This window comes from Moschus berezovskii, chromosome 2, assembly GCF_049115385.1.
Source record: "Moschus berezovskii isolate FMDL1 chromosome 2, NW_MosBer_1.0, whole genome shotgun sequence".
Lineage (NCBI taxonomy): Eukaryota > Metazoa > Chordata > Mammalia > Artiodactyla > Moschidae > Moschus > Moschus berezovskii.
In genome coordinates, this window is record NC_142461.1 from 93,695,692 (window position 1) to 93,715,535 (window position 19,844).

At 38.4% G+C, this 19,844-nt stretch overlaps 1 protein-coding gene across 17 annotated transcripts in view; it reads right to left on the bottom strand.

The window, feature by feature from the left end:
* Positions 1–19,844, bottom strand: part of NEB (nebulin) — a 216,973-nt gene that overhangs the window by 133,094 nt on the left and 64,035 nt on the right. For all 17 annotated transcript variants that reach the window (XM_055398670.2, XM_055398685.2, XM_055398684.2 and 14 more), the window contains exons 43-55: positions 19,551–19,655; positions 19,282–19,389; positions 18,113–18,424; positions 16,774–16,980; positions 13,463–13,567; positions 12,539–12,646; positions 10,748–11,059; positions 10,420–10,626; positions 9,939–10,043; positions 8,847–8,954; positions 5,238–5,549; positions 4,832–5,035; positions 848–952 (exon numbers count right to left, since the gene is read on the bottom strand). In XM_055398670.2, the coding sequence (XP_055254645.2) occupies positions 848–952; positions 4,832–5,035; positions 5,238–5,549; positions 8,847–8,954; positions 9,939–10,043; positions 10,420–10,626; positions 10,748–11,059; positions 12,539–12,646; positions 13,463–13,567; positions 16,774–16,980; positions 18,113–18,424; positions 19,282–19,389; positions 19,551–19,655 (2,298 nt within the window). The remainder of the gene's footprint in view (positions 1–847; positions 953–4,831; positions 5,036–5,237; positions 5,550–8,846; positions 8,955–9,938; positions 10,044–10,419; positions 10,627–10,747; positions 11,060–12,538; positions 12,647–13,462; positions 13,568–16,773; positions 16,981–18,112; positions 18,425–19,281; positions 19,390–19,550; positions 19,656–19,844) is intronic.

Below are 19,844 nucleotides of genomic sequence, written 5' to 3' on the forward strand. Positions count from 1 at the left end.
CTCTTTCAATAGCAGTTTTTGTTAGGAATGAGCAATGTCTTTGCCATCTAACACTAGAGTCTATTTCACCATAGAGGGCTGTCCAAAAATAGGATCCACATTTTTAGGCAAGAAACAAAGCCCTTCATAATTTTTACAATGTAAGATTTTTTTTGAGGAAGTTTAAATATCAAATTTTAAAAGTTAAAGTGAAATAATTTCTTTCTTCAGATTTCTTACATAGTTAAATAACTGCAAATATAATTTATTGCACTTCATTCAGAAACCAGATTGTTTAAAGTACCCATTGACCTTGGACTTGTTTTTATATTTCAGTCTTTTGTGGTATTACTTCAGTATCTTATTTAAGCTAAAGTCTTCATATTAGAATTTGTTGTTAAAATATTAATTTTTATATCTATAAATTTCAGGAGGTTATACTATGACTATAAAAATAAAAATGAAATTACCCTGCATGAGTTTTTTATGCTCATCTAAATTTTATTGAATTTCATGTGTGTCAGGCACTATAGTGGCTAAGCACTGTAGATCCAATATGATTTGTCTCTGCTCCCCCCACGAAGTTTCTGTCCACACAGGGAAGAGCTATACAGACTATTACAATATGACAACGTGTGTAAAAATGAACCACAAGGAACAGAGAGCACATCCCTCCAACTCCATTCAACAGAGAAAATGCCAGTTATTGGGATGTTCAAGCTAAAAGCCATTAAATGAGGATGCTAAGTCATACGAAGTTTGTTAGTTAAAATGATTCAAGTATTCAAAATAGCCTCCAAATAAATTCACTACCTCAGAAGCAATCAAAAGGAGCTATCTGAAAATACGTGTTTCATTGGAAACTTACATCACTTGTGTTGATTAAGTTTGCTTTAGCCAGAATAATGTCAGGTGTATCTGGCATGATGTGAATTTGAGTCTTGTCCTTGTCCCAAGCTTCTCTGTAAAGTATCTAAAATGAGATAAAAGGGTTTTTCAGTGGTGATCTTAGTTAGTGACATAGTTAATTTCAAATAGTGGTACTAATTCATCTAAATTAAGCATTATAGTAGCATAAGCAGAAAATAGGTATAGCATTTCGTGACTTATGAGACACAGTTGCCTTTCAAAATATAATTATGGATTGCCTTTCCAAAGTTGCAACTAACCCTGCCTGTAAGAAATCAGCCCAAGTAGTTAAAGCCTTTACCAGCATCATCAAACAGAGCAGCAGTTCTCCACCTTTTGGGATTACAACAATCTCCCCCAGGATTTAATTAGGAGACAGACTTTATCTTCTGGTTTCCCAGGGGCTCAGTGGTAAAGAATCCACCTGCCAGTGCAGGAGATGCAAGTTCAATCTCTGAGTCGGGAAGATCCTCTGGAGGAGGAAATGGCAACCCACTCCAGTATTCTTGCCTGGAGAATCCCAAGGACAGGGGAGCCTGGTGGGCTACAGTTTATCGGGTTGCAAAGGAGTCAGACACAGTTGAGCATGCACACATCTTATCTTCTGGAAAAATGACATATTTGGAGTATGTCTAGATATTCAGTTCAGTCGCTCAGTCGTGTCCAACTCTTTGCAACCCTATGAATCACAGCATGCCAGGCCTCCCTGTCCATCACCAACTCCCGGAGTTCACTCACACCCATGTCCATTGAGTTGGTGATGCCATCCAGCAATCTCATTCTCTGTCATCCCCTTCTCCTCCTGCCCCCAATCCCTCTCAGCATCAGAGTCTTTTCCAGTGAGTCTAGATATTAGGGAGTCTCATTTCCTATGTGGTTTATCATACAGTTATACCTCATAATTATTTGAGGGGATTAAGATTCCCCCAAAGGATTTTGTATGAGATTCATCAAAGTCTCTTGTATGTCCCAGGGTCATTCTCTTTCTTCATCAGAAAACAGAGATCCAAACAAAAATCTCATTGATTTATTAAAACTACAGGGTAAAAGTCTGATGAGAAATAGTGTGCTTACATTTTCAGAGAGTCTTCCCACAAGTTACTTATCAATTACAAAGGTTAAAATAGTAACTAGACAGTGGAGAAACCTCGGGACACCATTTCACCCAAGCAATCAAAGCTAAAATGATCAGTAATAGGACAGATTGCTATCATGTGCCTCCTGCCATGCTGTGTAGAGGAGGATGCAACATATTCTATCCTGCCAAAAAATACAGAACCTGAGTCTAATCGTGAGGAAACAGTAGATAAACCCAAATTTACGGAGGTTCTATACAACTGGACTGCACTCTTCATGACTTTTAAGGCAAAGAAGTGAGAAATCAGTTCAGATTAAAATAGACTAAAGACATGACAAATTCAATGTGTGGTCTTGGGTTGGATCCTGGATCAAAAAATATTTTTCACTTTCTATAAAGGACGCTTGTGGTAAAGTTGAGTAAATTCTGTACACTAGTGTTATTTTAACACTACTTTTCTGATTTTGATCATTGCACTGTGGTTATGTAAGAGAACGTTCTTATTTTCGGGAAACACAGTGGAGTATTTAGGGATAGAGCAGTATCAGGAAACAACACACACACAAAACATACACATGTAGGAAAGAAAGAGAGGGGGCAGGGGGCAAGAGAAAAAGGCAAATGTGACAAAATGCTAATTGGTGAATAGGGGTGAAGATACACATATATATGTATATACATGCACATGTAAATGATGTGTACTAAGTTCAACTTTTCTGCATGCTTAAATTATTTCAATATAAAAAGCTTTAAAGTCTCATTGATTCCTTGAACTTGTCAATTTCCCTTTGAGGCGTGCAGTGTGGGATGTGAGGAGCTGGCACCTTTCTCCTTCCTGACATGCTTACTATGATCCTTGTAACCCAAAGACCTTCAGGACTACAACAAAACAAGGCTTCTGAATTTCTTTATACCTTTATCCTGGACTAACCTTTATGATTGAGAAAGATCAGAATTTCTCAGCCTCAGAACTATTGATGTTTACTGGAGGATTTTTTGTTGTGGGGGAGCTGTCCTGACTTCAATCCACTAGATTCCAGTAGCATGCCTCCCTCAAGTTATGACAAGTTATGAGTGTTGCCAAATGTTCCCTGTGGGTCAAAACTGTCCCTGGTTGAGAACCACTGAGTTGGACCATTTCAATGCCATGTGTCACTTTCACCTCATGGAAAACAGAAAATGCTAATAATGTTTGTTTACACTGAGGCAGATGAACTGGCCTATTCAAAAGGAGAGACAGCAGGCTCCAGGACCCCAGTGGCCCTTTCCTGAGGCCTAAGGAGATCAGTATCGTATAACAGGGGCACACTGTAGAGGAGGTCTAACCTCAGACTTTGACGTTGATAGGTTTCATGATGCAGGGTTTTTCTATTGGCCACCATATTAGTTCAGAACTTAATACACAGCCCTGTTTCATGGAGAAACAAGAAAATTTTCTAAAGGGGGAAATAATTTGTAGAAATTTGTTGCTTTATTAGTCACCTGATGGATTCAAATTGCCACCATGCTCGGGGCTGGTATGTGGGGATGACCCAGAGGGAGGATAAGGGGAGGAGGGAGGTGGGAGGGCGGTTCGGGAGGGGGAACTCATGTACACCCGGGGCGGATTCATGTCAATGTATGCCAAAATCAACCAATATAATATTGTAAAATAATTAGCCTCCAATAAAAAAAAAGATTAAAAAAACAAACAAACAAAAAAAATTTGGGACGTGAACATTCCTAATAAAACTGACAGGTCAGCAATTACTATAAATTTTGGATACCAAAACTGCAAGATATCTATGAGGGGGTGATTGGGCAGAGAGGAGCCACAATTTATCAACTGCTTTCGTTGTGTTGTTGTTGTTTAGTTGCTAAGTTGTATCCAACTCTTTTGTGACCCCATGGACTGTAGCCCGCCAGGCTCCTCTATCCATGAATTCTCCAGGCAAGAATACTGGAGTGGGTTGCCATTTCCATCTCCAGGGGATCTTTCCAACCCAGAGATCGAACCTGCATCTCCTGCACTGGCAGACAATTCTTCACCACTGACCCATCCTGGGAAACTATCAAAATGTTTACTGCATGCTAATTAAGGGCTTACATATATTCTATAAAAACTAACATATATGTAAAATATATAAAATGTTATATATATTTAGATCTTTCTAAGGCCCAAAGAGCTATTATTATAAATCTATTTAAATATTCTTAGCTCCAAAATCTTACTGCACATCATTCAATGCTCTGTAATTTTCAGGGTTATGCTTCGAACTGAGGAAGGTAATCTTTCCCTTCTTTGCATAGAATTACTCTATTACATCTTTCATTTATTTTATTCAATAAATACTTACTGAGTACCTATTATCATGCCAGACACTGGAATCAGTGCTGGAGAAGGAAATAAGAAGGAAATGGAAGATACATAAATACAAATATAAATAAATATATATAATCTACTGTGATTCAGCTAAGTTAAGTGTATTATAATCACTTAAAAGAAAATATATCCTTTATGACATTTCCCCTGTGCCTGTGTAAGGTACTCAGAATATCTCCCTTTAATACTCTGTACAAATGAGTCTTTAATGCACACATCTGGGTCTTCAATGCACACAAGTTTCAAATAAAGAAATATGTTTGATAGTTTTCTTGTTATGCTTTGGATAAATAAGCAAGCTCTGGGTGACAAAAACTGATACTAACTCATTTTTACAAGACCCACTGTAGGGTAACTGATAATTCAAATGAAATAACCAAATAAAAAAATGATGCTGTGTGATGCGATGCTGTGTTATTCTACTAATTTATTTACCAAATACTGTTGAGCACCTACTGGGTATCAGGCAGTATAGTTTCTTTGATCTCCGAAGAGGTACTCACATCACTCCTATTTTTGGCATTTGTCTTTGCCAGAACTATGTCCATGGCATCAGGAATGCTGGTGAACTTGTTTCTATCCGGAGGCTGGCGATATTTCTTCTCACTGATGATTTCTGAAGCCCGTTTGTTCTTTTCTGCCTCCAAAGAACCTAAGGGACTCCATCCTATGCCTTTCAGCCACTCAAGGTCAGACTTATACAAATTCTGTGAAAATACCAAGCATGCCATCAAAATTCCATCCTCATCTGGACCCTTGACTCAAACAATTATTTGCATTACAAAAAAAGGTATGTTTTAGATATTCAATAATAATTTGTCTATGTAGTTTCTCTTTATGATTAAATGATCACTCATATGGGATATGAAGTACTATACATATCAACTATGAGATTTAGTAGAAACTGACCTCACTCTGTAGTTCATAAGCTTTTTTAGCTTGGATCACATCATTCTGATCAGGCAGACATGTCCACCCATGCAGGTAGTTCTTGTAGTCTATGTCACTGACCAAGGCCTGACATTTTTTGGCCAGCACAACCCCCAACATGTCCACTGGGCTGCTGAACTTGGTTTTCCACTTCTCAAAGTCCTTCTTGTATTCTCTTTCACTCTGCATTTTGGCTACATTCATGGACAACACAAGCTTTGGATCATCTTGCAGACTCCGGAATCCAATATGGTGGCCGACTTGCTTGCGGTAGCCTTGTTTGTATTTAAACTGAAATCAGAGGAAACAGTTCTCTTATTAACATAAACACAAGTTAAACTCTGATTTCTTTGTTTGCATGTTTCCAACACTGAAATGAGAATTTCATTTAACTTAGTAAGAAATGTGAAAACTGGTTGATTCATGCTCATATATGTCAGAGTCATATATGTATACAATACAATATTGTAAAGCAATTATCCTCCAATTAAAAATAAACAAATTTAAATTTAAAAAATAGGAAAGAAAAAAAGAAATGTGAAAGCTTAAGTAGAGGCTTCTAAAAAGACATAATGCAGCTGAATATCAAAACAAGTTATGATGAAAAATTAAATTCACCTAGAGGCAGAAATATATGTTGGAATGTGCTGGACATTATGTATGCCGACTCTAGGGTAGCATTTGATAATGCTTATAGGAACAATGGGAAAAGTACGGCTAAGTGGCGAAAAAGAATTGGGAAGATTCAGGACTTGATGAGCAGGCCTAATAGTGTAGATTAATTTATTAAGCTGCAGGGTTTTTTAGTGGTTTGCCATATAATTGTGTCATATAAACTTGTCTTGTTCAGATCCATTCGTCTTTGCTCATAAAAACTGCCAAATATGTTAGAATAGAAAAAAAATTCCACAAGATCTCAACATACTGCCAAGATAGGTCAAAATGAAGTGCATAAATCTAAGAAATAGTGAAATCCAATATTTAGATTCAATTGGGGAAAACTGCATTATTGTTGGTGACAATGACAAGAGTAATAATAATTGGATAATAGCATTTACTTGATGCCAGATGCTGAACACACATTATACTTTATAAAAGTAGGTTCTACTCTCTTGTTACTCAGCTTCATGGTTATGTCGTATTAAAAATTCTCAGGAATTTATGTGGACCATCAGTTCAATTTGTACAATATGACAAAACTGCTTTTTAAAAAGTAGATTTGTGTAAGAGATTCTGTTGGAGTACAAATAAAGGCAAATCAGAAGTTCATTTGCTCGGCCTAAGAAAGCTGATCGCCGAAGAATTGATGCTTTTGAACTGTGGTGCTGGAGAAGACTCTTGAGAGTCCCTTGGACTACAAAGAGATCCAACCAGTCCATTCTAAGGGAGATCAATCCTGGGTGTTCATTGGAAGGACTGATGCTAAAGCTGAAACTCCAATACTTTGGCCACCTCATGCGACAAGTTGACTCACTGGAAAAGACTCTGATGCTGGGAGGGATTGCGGGCGGGAGGAGAAGGGGACGACAGAGAATGAGATGGCTGGATGGCATCGCCAACTCGATGGACATGAATTTGAGTGAACTCCGGGAGTTGGTGATGGACAGGGAGGCCTGGCGTGCTGTGATTCATGGGGTCGCAGAGTCGGACACGAATGAGCGACTGAACTGAACGGAACATGAAACAGGAACACAACACCAAATTTTAAGGTACTCTATTTTGAGAGGGGTTTTGAAAATATAGAGTACATCACAAGTGGAATGATTTAAGGACCTACAAAGCTAAAACCAAAGGAGAATAAGTAAGAAACTTAAAATGTTTGAAGGGATATCAGGTGAAAAGGGAATGTTCTAGAACACACATCTAAGGCTGACCAGTAACATGTTTAAGTTTGAAATAAGGAAATATGTAATGGCAATTAGAAATGATCCAGCAAAGAAATAAACTGCCCTGAAAGACACAAAAATTCTCATATTTGTAAATATCCAGAGACCTATTAAAATGAAGAGAAGACCTATTAGGAAGGAGACAATGATGTTGAGTGGGAGAGATTAGATTAAATAAACATTGTTATCTTCGAACTGTAAATTCTGTGATTCTAACTTAAGTATTGATAAAAATAGCTCTAATCTCTTTAGGTGGCATAGATACAAGAACCATTTGAAACTGAGAGGAGATATAATCTCTACAATGGTGGGAAATTCATTTAAAGGTAATTCAATTTTAGGGTAAGATTTAAAAAATCCTAACAGACTTACATGAAAATAAATGTTGTTTCTTAGGAAAGTATTGATGCAATGTCTTAATTTGTTAAACTATTTTTACCTCGTAGGGAATTCTAACATTAAATGAAAATGAGTTTACTTTCTGAGGACCATTCAGACATCACTGCTGCTTTAGGTTCATCATCACATCGATTCATTTTAATGAGATATTGACCTGCAAGCCAGAGAGTGGGTAATAACACATCATCTAATTAATTTCCCAACACTTCTGGAGTGCCACAGATTAACTGAATTAGAGAGAAATTTCCCTTATATTCTTAGAATTTATTGTCAGATTGTCTTTAGACATGCTTTCTCTCCAAATCAAATCCTTGTTTTGTTTTGATTTAAAGATTTTGATTAAGACGCTGTGACAAAATTCGGGTAATTTATTCTCTATAGCTGAAATTCTCCAGATTTTTGGTGTTTAATTTTTGGGGTTAACAAAATGATATGTTTTTGAGTTTGCAGAATCTCTAAGTTGAATATTTATAAAAATTTAATTGACCAATAGGAACTGTATCCAGTTCTTCACCAAATTTACTACCCTTTCCAATCACAATTCAATCATAATTAGAAGTTGCCTTGGCGGTTCCCTGGCAGTCCAGTGGTTAGGACCTGGAGCTATCATTGCTGTGGCCAGGGTTCAATCCCTGGTGGGAGAACTAAGAGTCCACAAGTTGCATGGAGCCAGGAAAAATAAAACAAAGTTGTCTTGAAGAGCAAATATCCTTGTTTTATGAACTTTCGACCAGATATTCAGGGAAAGTTAAGTCTTCCGTATCTTAAACCTAAATTCCTGCCACTTCCTGTATTTTCTATACCCTGAACCAGTTTATTATAATTATGTAAAAGCAAGGATGGTTTATTTTCTAAATAAAAGCAAGGATGGCTTATTTATTTTCTAAATAAAAAGAACTGACAGTGAATTTTAAATATGTGCAAAGAAAAATCTATTAACATCAGGTTGTTGAGGTTATGTATTGTCTGGCACTTTGAGTTTGTCTAAAATAGACAGGAAAATTATTTGCAGGCAAGCGGGAAAACAAAGTTTTTGGTTCTGTTGTAATGTGTGGAAGCATCACTACTTAGCGTAATGTGTCTTACAGGTTCTCTGGCTCAGTCTCTACTCAGGAAGCCCCTTTTTTGATATTCAATCAGTGAGAAGGAAGAGTGGATTGGGGTAAGTGAAGAGGGTAGGAGAAGATGAAGGAGATTGCATTACATTTTGAAAGGTGAGACTATCTGTAAAAATCATTACCAGCGCATTAAGGTACTAGATTCAGACATCAATATATCCTCATAGAAGTCAAAAAATACTTACATCACTTGCGATGTCTCTGGAAGCTTTGGCCGCCTGCACAGAAATTGCATCAACTGGGAGATCATAGCCTTTTTTCAAAGCTTCTTCCCATCCAAGTTTATAGAGTTTCTGAAAATTAAAGAAAATATTTACCATTATTCAGTGTATATTAAAACCACAAAGGATTATTGAACAGAAGTTTACCTAAAGAGTAAACATCAGATTCTAACATCATCTATTTTATCGCTAAAGATATGGATAAAAAAGAATATAAGCTGTTTAACAGAGCAATGACTTAGCATCAAGTGATCTAGCTTCGACTTTTTTTTTTTTTTGCCTCTGAGACTCGCTCCCCACTACCTTGGTATTAATAGTATAGTTGAGTATGGCTTTTTTCATTCAGACACAATGTGTTCATATCAGGTATATTAGGTACATTTCCTCTACAGTTAAGTACAGTCTAGGCCTACTAATTTGAATATAGGTATTAAAGTAATTGATTAAAAAAAGGTCAGGTAACAAAATTTTAATTATCTCAATGATAAAAGTAATAGAAAATGAAATGCCTTTTCTAAGGTGCAAAAAATAAGTTAATCTTTTTGACTCAAATTCATTGAATTGACGCACATATGTTTAAACTGGACAATAACAAAAACAGCTGAAGGTCATCCAGCGCTTACTGTGTGCCAGGCACTGTGATGAGAGCCATGCATGGAATTCCTCATTTGCTCCTCATAGCAATTCAATGTCATAGGCACTTTAAAGGTTCCAGTTTTAGGAATGAACAAACTAAGGCTTAAACCCAATACTACACATCTCATAAATGGGAAAGTCAAAGCTCATACCAGGTCTGTTTGGTGCATTTTTCTTTCAATAACTTGAGATTTATTGATTTTCTACACTGTGCCAAACACAAATAGTCCTGAGATTAACAAAAGAGGCACAGTACCTACCTCCATGGAATATGTAATCACAGCCATTCACTTGCTTCTAACCACCATAAACTGCAACATCCCTCTATTAACCATTTTGAATCATTCATTTCCATAGCTTCAGCATTTACATCAATTATATACCATGACATCATTTAATATGTTTAATTACATATTTTACCTGACTGTATATTGCTTGATTTTGCTTGGCTTGTAAAATATCTGGTGTATCTGGCATCACGTGAACCTTCGTTTTATCTTTGTTCCAATCAACGGTGTATAAGTACTAGAAAGTTATAAAAAATACATTTAAAATTGGAATAACCTTTTAGGTCAAACAAGAAATTTAAAAAATAACATTTGAATGCACTCAATTTGAATTAGGTTGAATCAATTTAGTAACTAAACTAATATGTAATTCAGGAAAGATACCAAAAATAAAATCAGACGTAAAAAATAATTTAAAAGAAAGAATTACTTCTAACTCAAGTAGAAGGGTAAGGGAAATAAACATAAGAGGTAGGGAGCAGAAAAAAATGGTGTAGGGGAGTGCTCTGGTACTGTTTGCCACTGCATAGAAATGATGAGTCCAAGTTAAAATTTCCCAAACAAGAACTCCCGCCTGGCTGGGAGTTGAGGGGAAGGCTGACTATACAGTTTACCTTGTTCATGGTATGGGCATTCTGCTTAGCAAGAACCATGTCCATGGAGTCATTCAGCTTTGTAAACTGAAAGTTGCTAGGATGCTGGCGGTATTTCTGGTCACTGGCATATTCAGTTGCTTTCTTGGCCTTCTCCACTTCTAGGGAACCAGCTGGACTCCAGCCAAGCCCTTTGTACCATTCATTGTAGTCCTGCTTATATTCATTCTATAAAGAGAGGAAGCACATTCTACTTTATCAATTCAGACACGAGAATGTGGCATAGGAGCCTGTAATCTCCCTTCTCATGCTAGAAATGCAATCATCACCCAGAAAGAAGGTCACTTACATCACTCTGTATGCGATTCATATTCTTGGACAGCTGGATGTTCATGGCATCAGGGAGGAGAATATACTTGTGAATCAGGTGCTTGTAGTTGGTATTGGTGATATTGGCTTGGGCATCCTTGGCGGCCGTGACGCTGAGCATGTCAGCAGGGGTGTGGTAGCTGGTCTTCGTCTTCTCATAGTTTTTCTTGTATTCCCGGTCAGACTGCATTTTGGCCACTTGCATGGAATGAACTAATTTGGGATCATCCTCAAGACTGCGGAAACCAACCATCTTCCCCCTCTCCTTTTCATAACTGTGTTTGTATTTATACTGTGAAGAAAATTTGAATATTATTCAGAGCAATTCCCTTGACCAGATATCATTCTAGTGTCAATGTTCTGTATTTCATAAAAAATGATACTTGTATAGAATTCTGCAGTTCCGAGAATACGTTTTTCACATTTATTCATGTAACCTGATACAACTATACATTGTGAGGTAGACGGCAAAGTTATTCTTACTGCCCCCATTTTATAGGTGAGTAAACTGAGACACAGAGGGATGAGTGACTTGCTAAGGTCTCTAAGGATTAGAACCTTGATCTTGTGATGATACACCATGCTGATTTCTGTTCTTATGCTGTTGTTAAAAGGGACCTGCAGTAGGTAATAAGAGTATAGCAAGCAAGAAAAAAAATCAGACTGTTCCAAGCAGTTTAATGTTGCCCCCAAGAAATCATCCAGCCGGTCTTACACTGATGAGAACAGGCTCAGTTATGAGACACACAGCTTCAGGGTAGCTTTATATGTGTGGAGTTCTTTCTCAGATTCTCCATCCTGGTGTAATGGGGAAGAAATTTTGCTATTTATCACCAACTTCCCTCTATAGTGGGGAGATCCTGATACATGGAAAGCTTCATATTCGGCCCATCTCTCATGGGTTCAGGTGTGCAAGTTAGGGGTCATGATCTGGGAGAGCCAAATGACTCCAGCACAATAGAGGGAGAAGAATACGGAGTTCTTGGGACAATGCAGGAGTGGGGTAGGGATGGAGAGCAAGAAAAGATGAAGAGCAGAGAAGGTGGAGGAAAGAGAAAGTATACCTGGGGGATGGCTAAGGAAAGAGTGCTCTGAATGCACTCCTCCCACTTCCCCCAAATCATTAATGTTCACTGTGAGTGGATTTCTTATTGAAACAAACAAATGAAAGAAGTGAGTCTCATTGAGATGACACGTTATGGCGATGGTAGATAGGCACACCAGCTCTCTGAGGTTAGGGAGGAAAGCCCAATTTATAATGTCTGCCAATTTCTCTGGTGTAAACACTCTCATCACAGCTGTTATCAAGCTGTCAATAGTTTAACAATGGGCTTGCAAAATTCCTAATTATTTGATAATCAGCTATCATGAGAACAAAAGATCCCCACCCCCAGCACAGTCCTTTCTGAGACATCCTGTTAGGAAGACAGTCTAAGAGGCGGTAGGCAAGGACAGCACAAGCCTTCATTAAGAAGACTTAGTGAATGACTTTGGATTTCTACAGGCCACGGTCTCGGTGAGGGAGACCAAAGTAAACTCACCCAGATCTCATGAGTCAGGGAGCTGACATCTATAGGTGGTCATAATGTGACTGGCATTCTATTTTTTTGAAATATCCAAGAAAACACGAGAGCAAGGTTAAGACACGTTCATAGAACATAATGGGGCTACTGTTAGCAGGCATGCTTTTTTTTTTTTTTTTCACCTCAGCCCTTATTGTTTTGGTAGAATAGAAACCCCCAGTCAGGTGACTGCTTTCCTTTAGACTTACATCACTTGCAATATCTCTCGAGGCCTTGGCAGCTTTGATAGGAATTGCATCAGTTCTGAGATCATAACCTTTCTTTTTAGCCTCTTCAAAAGAAAGTTTGTAGAGTTTCTGGAAAGAGAGGCAAAGGAAATCATTTTCTTCTGAACAGAAAAATCTGAATTTATTTTCAGACTAAACTGGCACTGAAGTTAGAAACGTGAAAGCCCAGTATATTCTTATTGATGCATTTTGTCAAATAAGAGTCAAGAGAAGAAAACAAAATAGCCATGCTCGTACATCAAAATGCTTTCACTATTTTGCAATGGACATTTTTATGTATATAATTGTATGGATTCTACAATCCAAAAAGAAGTCAACCATCCCAAATCCCTATGTAATTCAAACAAACAAAATAAAAAACACCTGGTAGGATTTGAGGGTTTCCTAGCATCTGGTTAGGATGAGAAAGGAAGTGAAATAAAATCCCTATGTAGTTTCTAACAGTACGTGTTGCACATTCCTTATGGTGCTTCACCTAAATTCTTCAAAATGTTCTTCCCTCTCCATTTAACTTTTCCCAATACTCCCTCTTTAGAAACATTTCAAAAGCTTGGTAGAAGGACTCTCTAAGAAAGTCCTGGGATTCACTCTTTATCTTTTATCCTGCGCTCTAAGCCATTCTCTTTAATTCTCCTAGTTTGATAAAGAGTACCTACCCCTAGAACAAAATCCAACTCTCTTCGAATTCCTAACTGCTGGGCCCAAGTCCCATCAATAGGCCTATTCCTATTCTTATCAAAGCAAGATGAGAAAGATGCTCATTTGTGGATTTCCACTCATTTTCAAAACATTCACTCTCAAAATTGAAACATTAATCTGTTACTTTATTTTTACTAATTCAAATGGGTAGGAAAAAAAGATGACAACAGGGGGAATCTTACTTACATCACTCATATTAATTGCATTTGCCTTTGCCAGAACAATCTGGGGGATATCAGGCATAATGTGGACTTTGGTCTTGTCGGCCTCCCATGCTTGCTTGTAGAGGTGCTGGAAAGTTAAAAAAAAGAAAAGAAAGAAAGAAAAAGAAATCAATGGAAGTTAATATTTAAAAATTTTAAAGTCATTTTAGTACATACATATTGAAAGTGAAAGTGACAGTTGCTCAGTTGTGTCTGACTCTTTGTGACCCCATAGACTATATGGTCCATGGAATTCTCCAGGCCAGAATACTGGAGTGGGTAGCCTTTCCCTTCTCCAGGGGATCTTCCCAACCCAGGGACCAAACCAACCCAGGGACCCACACTGCATGTGATTCTTTACCAGCTGAGCCACAAGGGAAGCCCAAGAACACTGGAGTGGGTAGCTTATCCCTTCTCCAGAGGATCTTCCTGACCCAGGAATCAAACCAGGGCCTCCTGCATAGCAGGCAAATTCTTTACCAACTGAGCTATCAGGGAAGACCCATACATACATATTATTTTACACAAATATCAATATTTTATATATTTTTGTTACCTCAATCTTATTTTTTAAAAGCTTAAAAGGAAAATGTGCTCAAACAAGATAGTGGAGAGGATGTAAAATGGAAAGTAAAATGTCCTGTCTTCCTATTTTACAGCCTGGATGAAGCATTTCCATCTTAGAATTTTCTAGGCATATTAAAGTCCACATACAGTCCTTTTTAAATATAAATAAAGTCATATATATTATTCTACATCTTGCTTTTTTACTTAATATTATAGGATAGACATCTTTTAGCCTTCTTAAAATAATTAACTTCATTCATTTAAAGAGCTGCGTGGTATTCCATGAAGAGGTATCACCTAACTGATGTAACCAGTTCTCCATTGATAGACATTTAATTTGTTGTTTTCATTTTCTTCTACAGTAAAGCAATGATTCCATAATCTTTGCGGTGATCTGGAGATGCACCACCCAGATACCCATTTAAGGAAGGACTTGGTGCCCCAACTGTTTGCAGACAGCCTCCAAATTGTCACCTGCTTCAGGGTTTTGCTGCCTCACTCAAGAGCACATCTCCCTGGTGGCCCCATTCAGGGATCTTCAGAGTTGAGGTACAAAGTCCCAGCCATTTTACCCAGCGCAGGACTCTCCTGACAGGCTGTGTCCACTCAAGAGCCCTCTGTGGCACCGACCTAGACTTTGTAAGGCCAGCATCCCAGTTGGACTCCTCTTGCCAGGTCTGCCTCCCATGGGTACTGATCCCTGAAAAATGCTCTATACTCCAAATTCCACCTCAGCATCTCCTTTTGGAGACCCTAACCTGCAAAAATACTAACATGTATATGCATATATGTATATCTTTGCACTTACATGAAGCCTTCTGAAGGGTATTGGGTGGATGAATTTTAATTTTAATTAACACACTTTTCACTTTTAAACATTGGGGAAGGAAATGGCAACCCACTCCAGTGTTCTTGCCTGGAGAATCCCAGGGACGGGGGAGCCTGGTGGACTGCCGTCTATGGGGTCACACAGAGTCGGACACAACTGAAGTGACTTAGCAGCAGTAGTAGCAGCAGCAGCAGCAAAAACTAGTTTCCATTAGCTTTCTTTCCAATACTGTATATCACACAAGTTTTTAATTTTTGGAAATCTTGTAGGGGAAAAATGCTATCTCTTTGTTTTAGCCAGGTTTGATTTAAAAAATAAAAACAAATCTTCTAGAGTCTTCTTCTAGATCAAGGGTCAATAAATGTCAAGAGTCAGATAGTACATAATGTTAGGTTTTGCGAGTCACAGAATCTCTGTTATTAACTACTCAATTCTGCTATTGCAGTGCAAGTGGCCACAGACAATATGCAAATGAAGAGCTGTGGCTGTGTTACAATGAAACTTTACTTGAGAAAGCAGTAATTTTCTGATCTCTGTTCAAGACCAGCACAACCAATCAGAACTATACAGTGATGAAAATGTTCTGTTTCAACCAACACAACAGCTCCTAGCCACACAGCGCTGTCAATCACTTGAAATGTAACTAATGTAAATGAAGAACTGAATTATTATTATTTAATTTGACTTAGATTTGTCATCACATGTGGCTAGTGACTATAGTATTAGACAGTGCAATTCTATTGGAAAGAGCAATACTTATTCCTCAGAGTCCTGGCTCTAGTCTAGACCAGGTGATTCACCTGCTGTGTGTCTCTAAGGGAGGTGCCTTGCCTCTGTGGGCCACACTTTCCTCAACCCTGCATAAAGGGATTCAACCTGATGATTACCAAGATACTTCTTAGTGCTAGCATTTGCTATTTCTATGATTCTCATCTTGGCATCAGTAATCTGAAATGATAATCATTGACATTGGAAAAATGAAAAAGTGCTTAAAAAATAAATGTATGTTTGTGATAGTTTAAATTCTATATCTTAAAAGGGACACTGAGATTTGTGCCTTGTGTTGACAAGTCCCTTTCAAAGAGGTTGATCTTCTTGACAAATTTCTCTCTCAGAATATTCCAGAGGATTTACTTGGAGACTTAGCATAATACAGCTCTTTCTACATCACTTGCTGCAACTGTGTCATGTTAGGTCCAAATTATTTTTCCCCTTTTTGGTTAATCAATGGCATTTCTAGTTGTGATCTGCACAATATAACCAATGCTGATGTAATTATTCTGTCATCTGCAACTTGAAAACATGTGTTCAAGGAAAACGGGTAAAAACAAAACAGGGTGATGTGCTTGTTTGCTTGTTGGTCATGAAATCAGCTAATCGCTAATAATGTCAAACTACAGTGAGACTTTTCTAAAGACTGGAATCATTACTGATCCAAGGAACTAGTGGTGGAGAGCAACTGCTCTCAGGATTGGCCAGAGAAGTTTCTGGCTCAGAAATGCTGCTAGAGCCATGTAATCTGGGAGTTTTCTTTTATTCCAGCAAAGAGCAAGGAAGCAGGGATGGCTGCAACATATAGCTGTTATAAGCCCTACAATCTACTGATTCAGCATTATGAGCTTCTACTCAACTTCACCTTAAACAAGTGGGACTCATTTTCAAGATTCGCATTAAAAAAGTCTATACTTACATCTACTGGGTAGGGTGGTTCATTAAACATTTGAAGAGGGCACTTTATTAGGACTAATTTCTATCTTTTTCTTTAATATAAGACCCTTTTTTAGGGGAAACATTAACTATGATGCTATAAAACTATTATCAAAACCTGTAGATTAAATGTAAGATATTCCTGGCTTATTTCTGATTCCTGTTAAACACTACATTATTGAAAGACTTACTTCATTCATAATTTTTGCATTATTTTTGGCCAAAACCATGTTCATCGAGTCCATCAAAGTGGAATACGTCAAAGTGTCTGGATGCTGGCGGTACTTCTTTTCACTGATAATCTCCATGGCTTTCTTGTTTTTCTCAGCCTCCAGGGAGCCCAGAGGGAGCCATCCAATGCCTTTCATGAAATCAGCATAGTCAGCTTTGTACTGATTCTGCAAAAGAGGAGAAGTTTGAGAAGAAATCAAGCTTCCTAGAATCATGAACAGGTATTTAATATTCCATAAGTTCCCCTTCAGTTTTCAACCAATAGTAAATTCAAATTCAACTACTTATATCCCTAAATTTTTCACATTTCTTTGCATGAGAGATTTAAAACAAGCAGTAGTATCTTTGTGATTTGTTTCCCTCAATACCTTCATAAAGAAAAAAAATGCTAAGAAATACCAAATAGATCAATCTACCATGTGACTACTATCTTAAGAAAAGTGACCATGCTGGACTCTCTTACAAAAACCTTCAAGTCCCCTTGGCTATTAGATGACTCGCGGACCCCATTTCTATCTTTAGCTATAAGCCTTTGAGCAGCCACCACAGTTACAACTGCTTCAGGTATGCCAGAAAACCTCACCAGTACTTCGTGCAAATTTCATTGCTTCCCTCCTCAGTTCTGACATTTCCCTCTATAAATGTACCATGGTTGCTTTCACTCAGATACTTATGTACCCCTCCAACTACAGCTCAGCTCCTACATTTCTAAAGAGAAATACAGGCTTGGTGTGGCCTGCCTTTGGTTCATAATTTAAATTCACTTCTTTCAGCCACCAAAGGGCCTCTATAGCTGAATTCTTCGTTTTCCGCCCTTCGTACCTTCCTCACATTTATCCTAATAGCTGTTTCAGCCATCATCTCCTATTTCATCAGTAAGAAAGACTGGCAATTACAAAGTCAGAAATGAAAGCTGTTTGGGAATGAGGGACAGTAGCTCTCAAGTTATCTGACTTTTTGCTTCACCTCTTCTTCCTTAATCAGGAGCCATAAAAGATATGGAAGCCATAAAAACTGCCAACTTTTTCAGCTAGATATATTTCCTTCAACAAATCCTTTCTGAAACCAAATTTCATTTGCTATTCTTGAATCTAACATCCAGCAATGCTCACAACAGTAATAGATCAGATTCATTCCTTTGTGTTTAAAAAAATTCAGTCTAAGGTAAAGCATGAAACATCTTATTGGGAAATCACATATGAATTTCTTTTTGAATTTTCAAAATGTTTTTATTTAGAGTCTTTCATGATTTGCTTATTATCTCAAAGTAAATGCTCTGCAAACGTGGCTGTCACGTACATCACTTTGAATCTGCATCATGTTTTTGGCCAATTCCAAGCTCATGGCGTCAGGAAGCATGTTGTAGGTATGGATCACGTTCCTGTAGTTGGCATTGGTGGCCACCTCCTGAGACTTCTTGGCGGCCACCACACTGAGCATGTCCACTGGGGTGTGGAAGGATGTCTTGGATTTCTCATATGCCTTCTTGTACTCCCGGTCCGACTGCATCTTGGCCACCTGCATGAAGTGCACCAACTTGGGGTCGTCCTCGAGGCTCCGGAAGCCAATTTGTTTGCCTTTGGCTTGTTCATAGGCCTGCTTGTACTTGTACTGTGGATGGAAAAGGAACAAGGACATGAGATAGTGAAGGAAAGAGAACAAAATATAATTCACCAGATGCCATTAGCTTAGTCATGGGTTTAGGGCTACTCTAAATTTAGAAAAGGAAGATTTGCTGGGGATGGGACAGGCAGCAAACTACTTTACTTCAAATTTCTTGCCAGAATTGAGTCCATGAGGGAAAGAATCATCTCAGAGTTAATCAAAGAGAGGTGTAAATAAGTTGCTTTAGGGAGACTTAGAAAGAGGCTTTTCCCACTCAGCTGTGTAACCAGTGGAAAAGGCTGCAGGCACCATTTCTCTACATTCAGGAAAGAGCCTTGTAATGAATCTTCTGGGTAAAATGTATAGCTCCTATCCCGATGTTTGCTTAGAATTGCCCACTAACAATTTAATTATTTTGGGACTTTCCAAGTGGCACTAGTGGTAAAGAACATGCCTACCAATGCAAGAGATGTAAGAGACACAAGTTTGATCCCTGGGCTGGGAAGATCCCCTGCAAGAGGGCATGGCAACCCACTCCAGTATTCTTGCCTGGAGAATCCCATGAACAGAGGCGCCTGAAGGGCCACAGTCCATGCGGTCTCAAAGAGTTGGACACAACTGAAGCAACTTAGCACATAGCACAAATTTAATTATTTTAACAAGACCCTGTTACCTTTTACATTAAATAATGAACACATGATTAGAGGGTCCTTGGGCTGGGTGAAGGGATGTGTCCTGTGTGTTACAAAGGATGGGGGTCCCACCAACACTGAACAGACCTGACTGCAGCTCCTACATACACACAAGCTTGGCTCATTTGCTTTTTTCCTTTATACTAAATAAAGCCTAGAGGGAGCACTTACATCACTGGCAATGTCTCTGGAGGCTCTTGCAGCCTTTATTGGGATGGCATCAGGCCTCAGATCGTATCCTTTCTTCTTTTCTTCTTCCCAGCCAGCTTTGTACAGTTTCTAAATGATGAAGTAGAAAAATGCCAGCATCCTGTTAGTCAGGTTAGAACGAGGATCCTGATTTTAAAGTGCTTGGCGTGTGGGAGACAGATATTCCACAAACGCTAGTTTCCTTCAGCCTCCCCGCCCCTCAGTTTTGTTGCTGTTGTTCACCTACTTACATCACTCATGGTGATCTGGTTTACTTTGGAGAGTAGAATGTCTGGAGTATCAGGCATGACATGAATCGTGGTCTTGTCTTTGTTCCATTTCTCAGTGTAGAGCCTCTGCAACAAGAAGCCGCACATGACTATACAGCAGGAGTATCGACAGTGTGCTACCACAATGTGAGCGAGAGACCCACAGTTCCAGAGCAGAAGAGGGTCAATTTGATATTGGAAAATGAAGCAAACAGCAAGAAGATGGGCTGATGAGACTGAGCACATGAGTTTAAAAAACCATCAAATGTGGGAGCC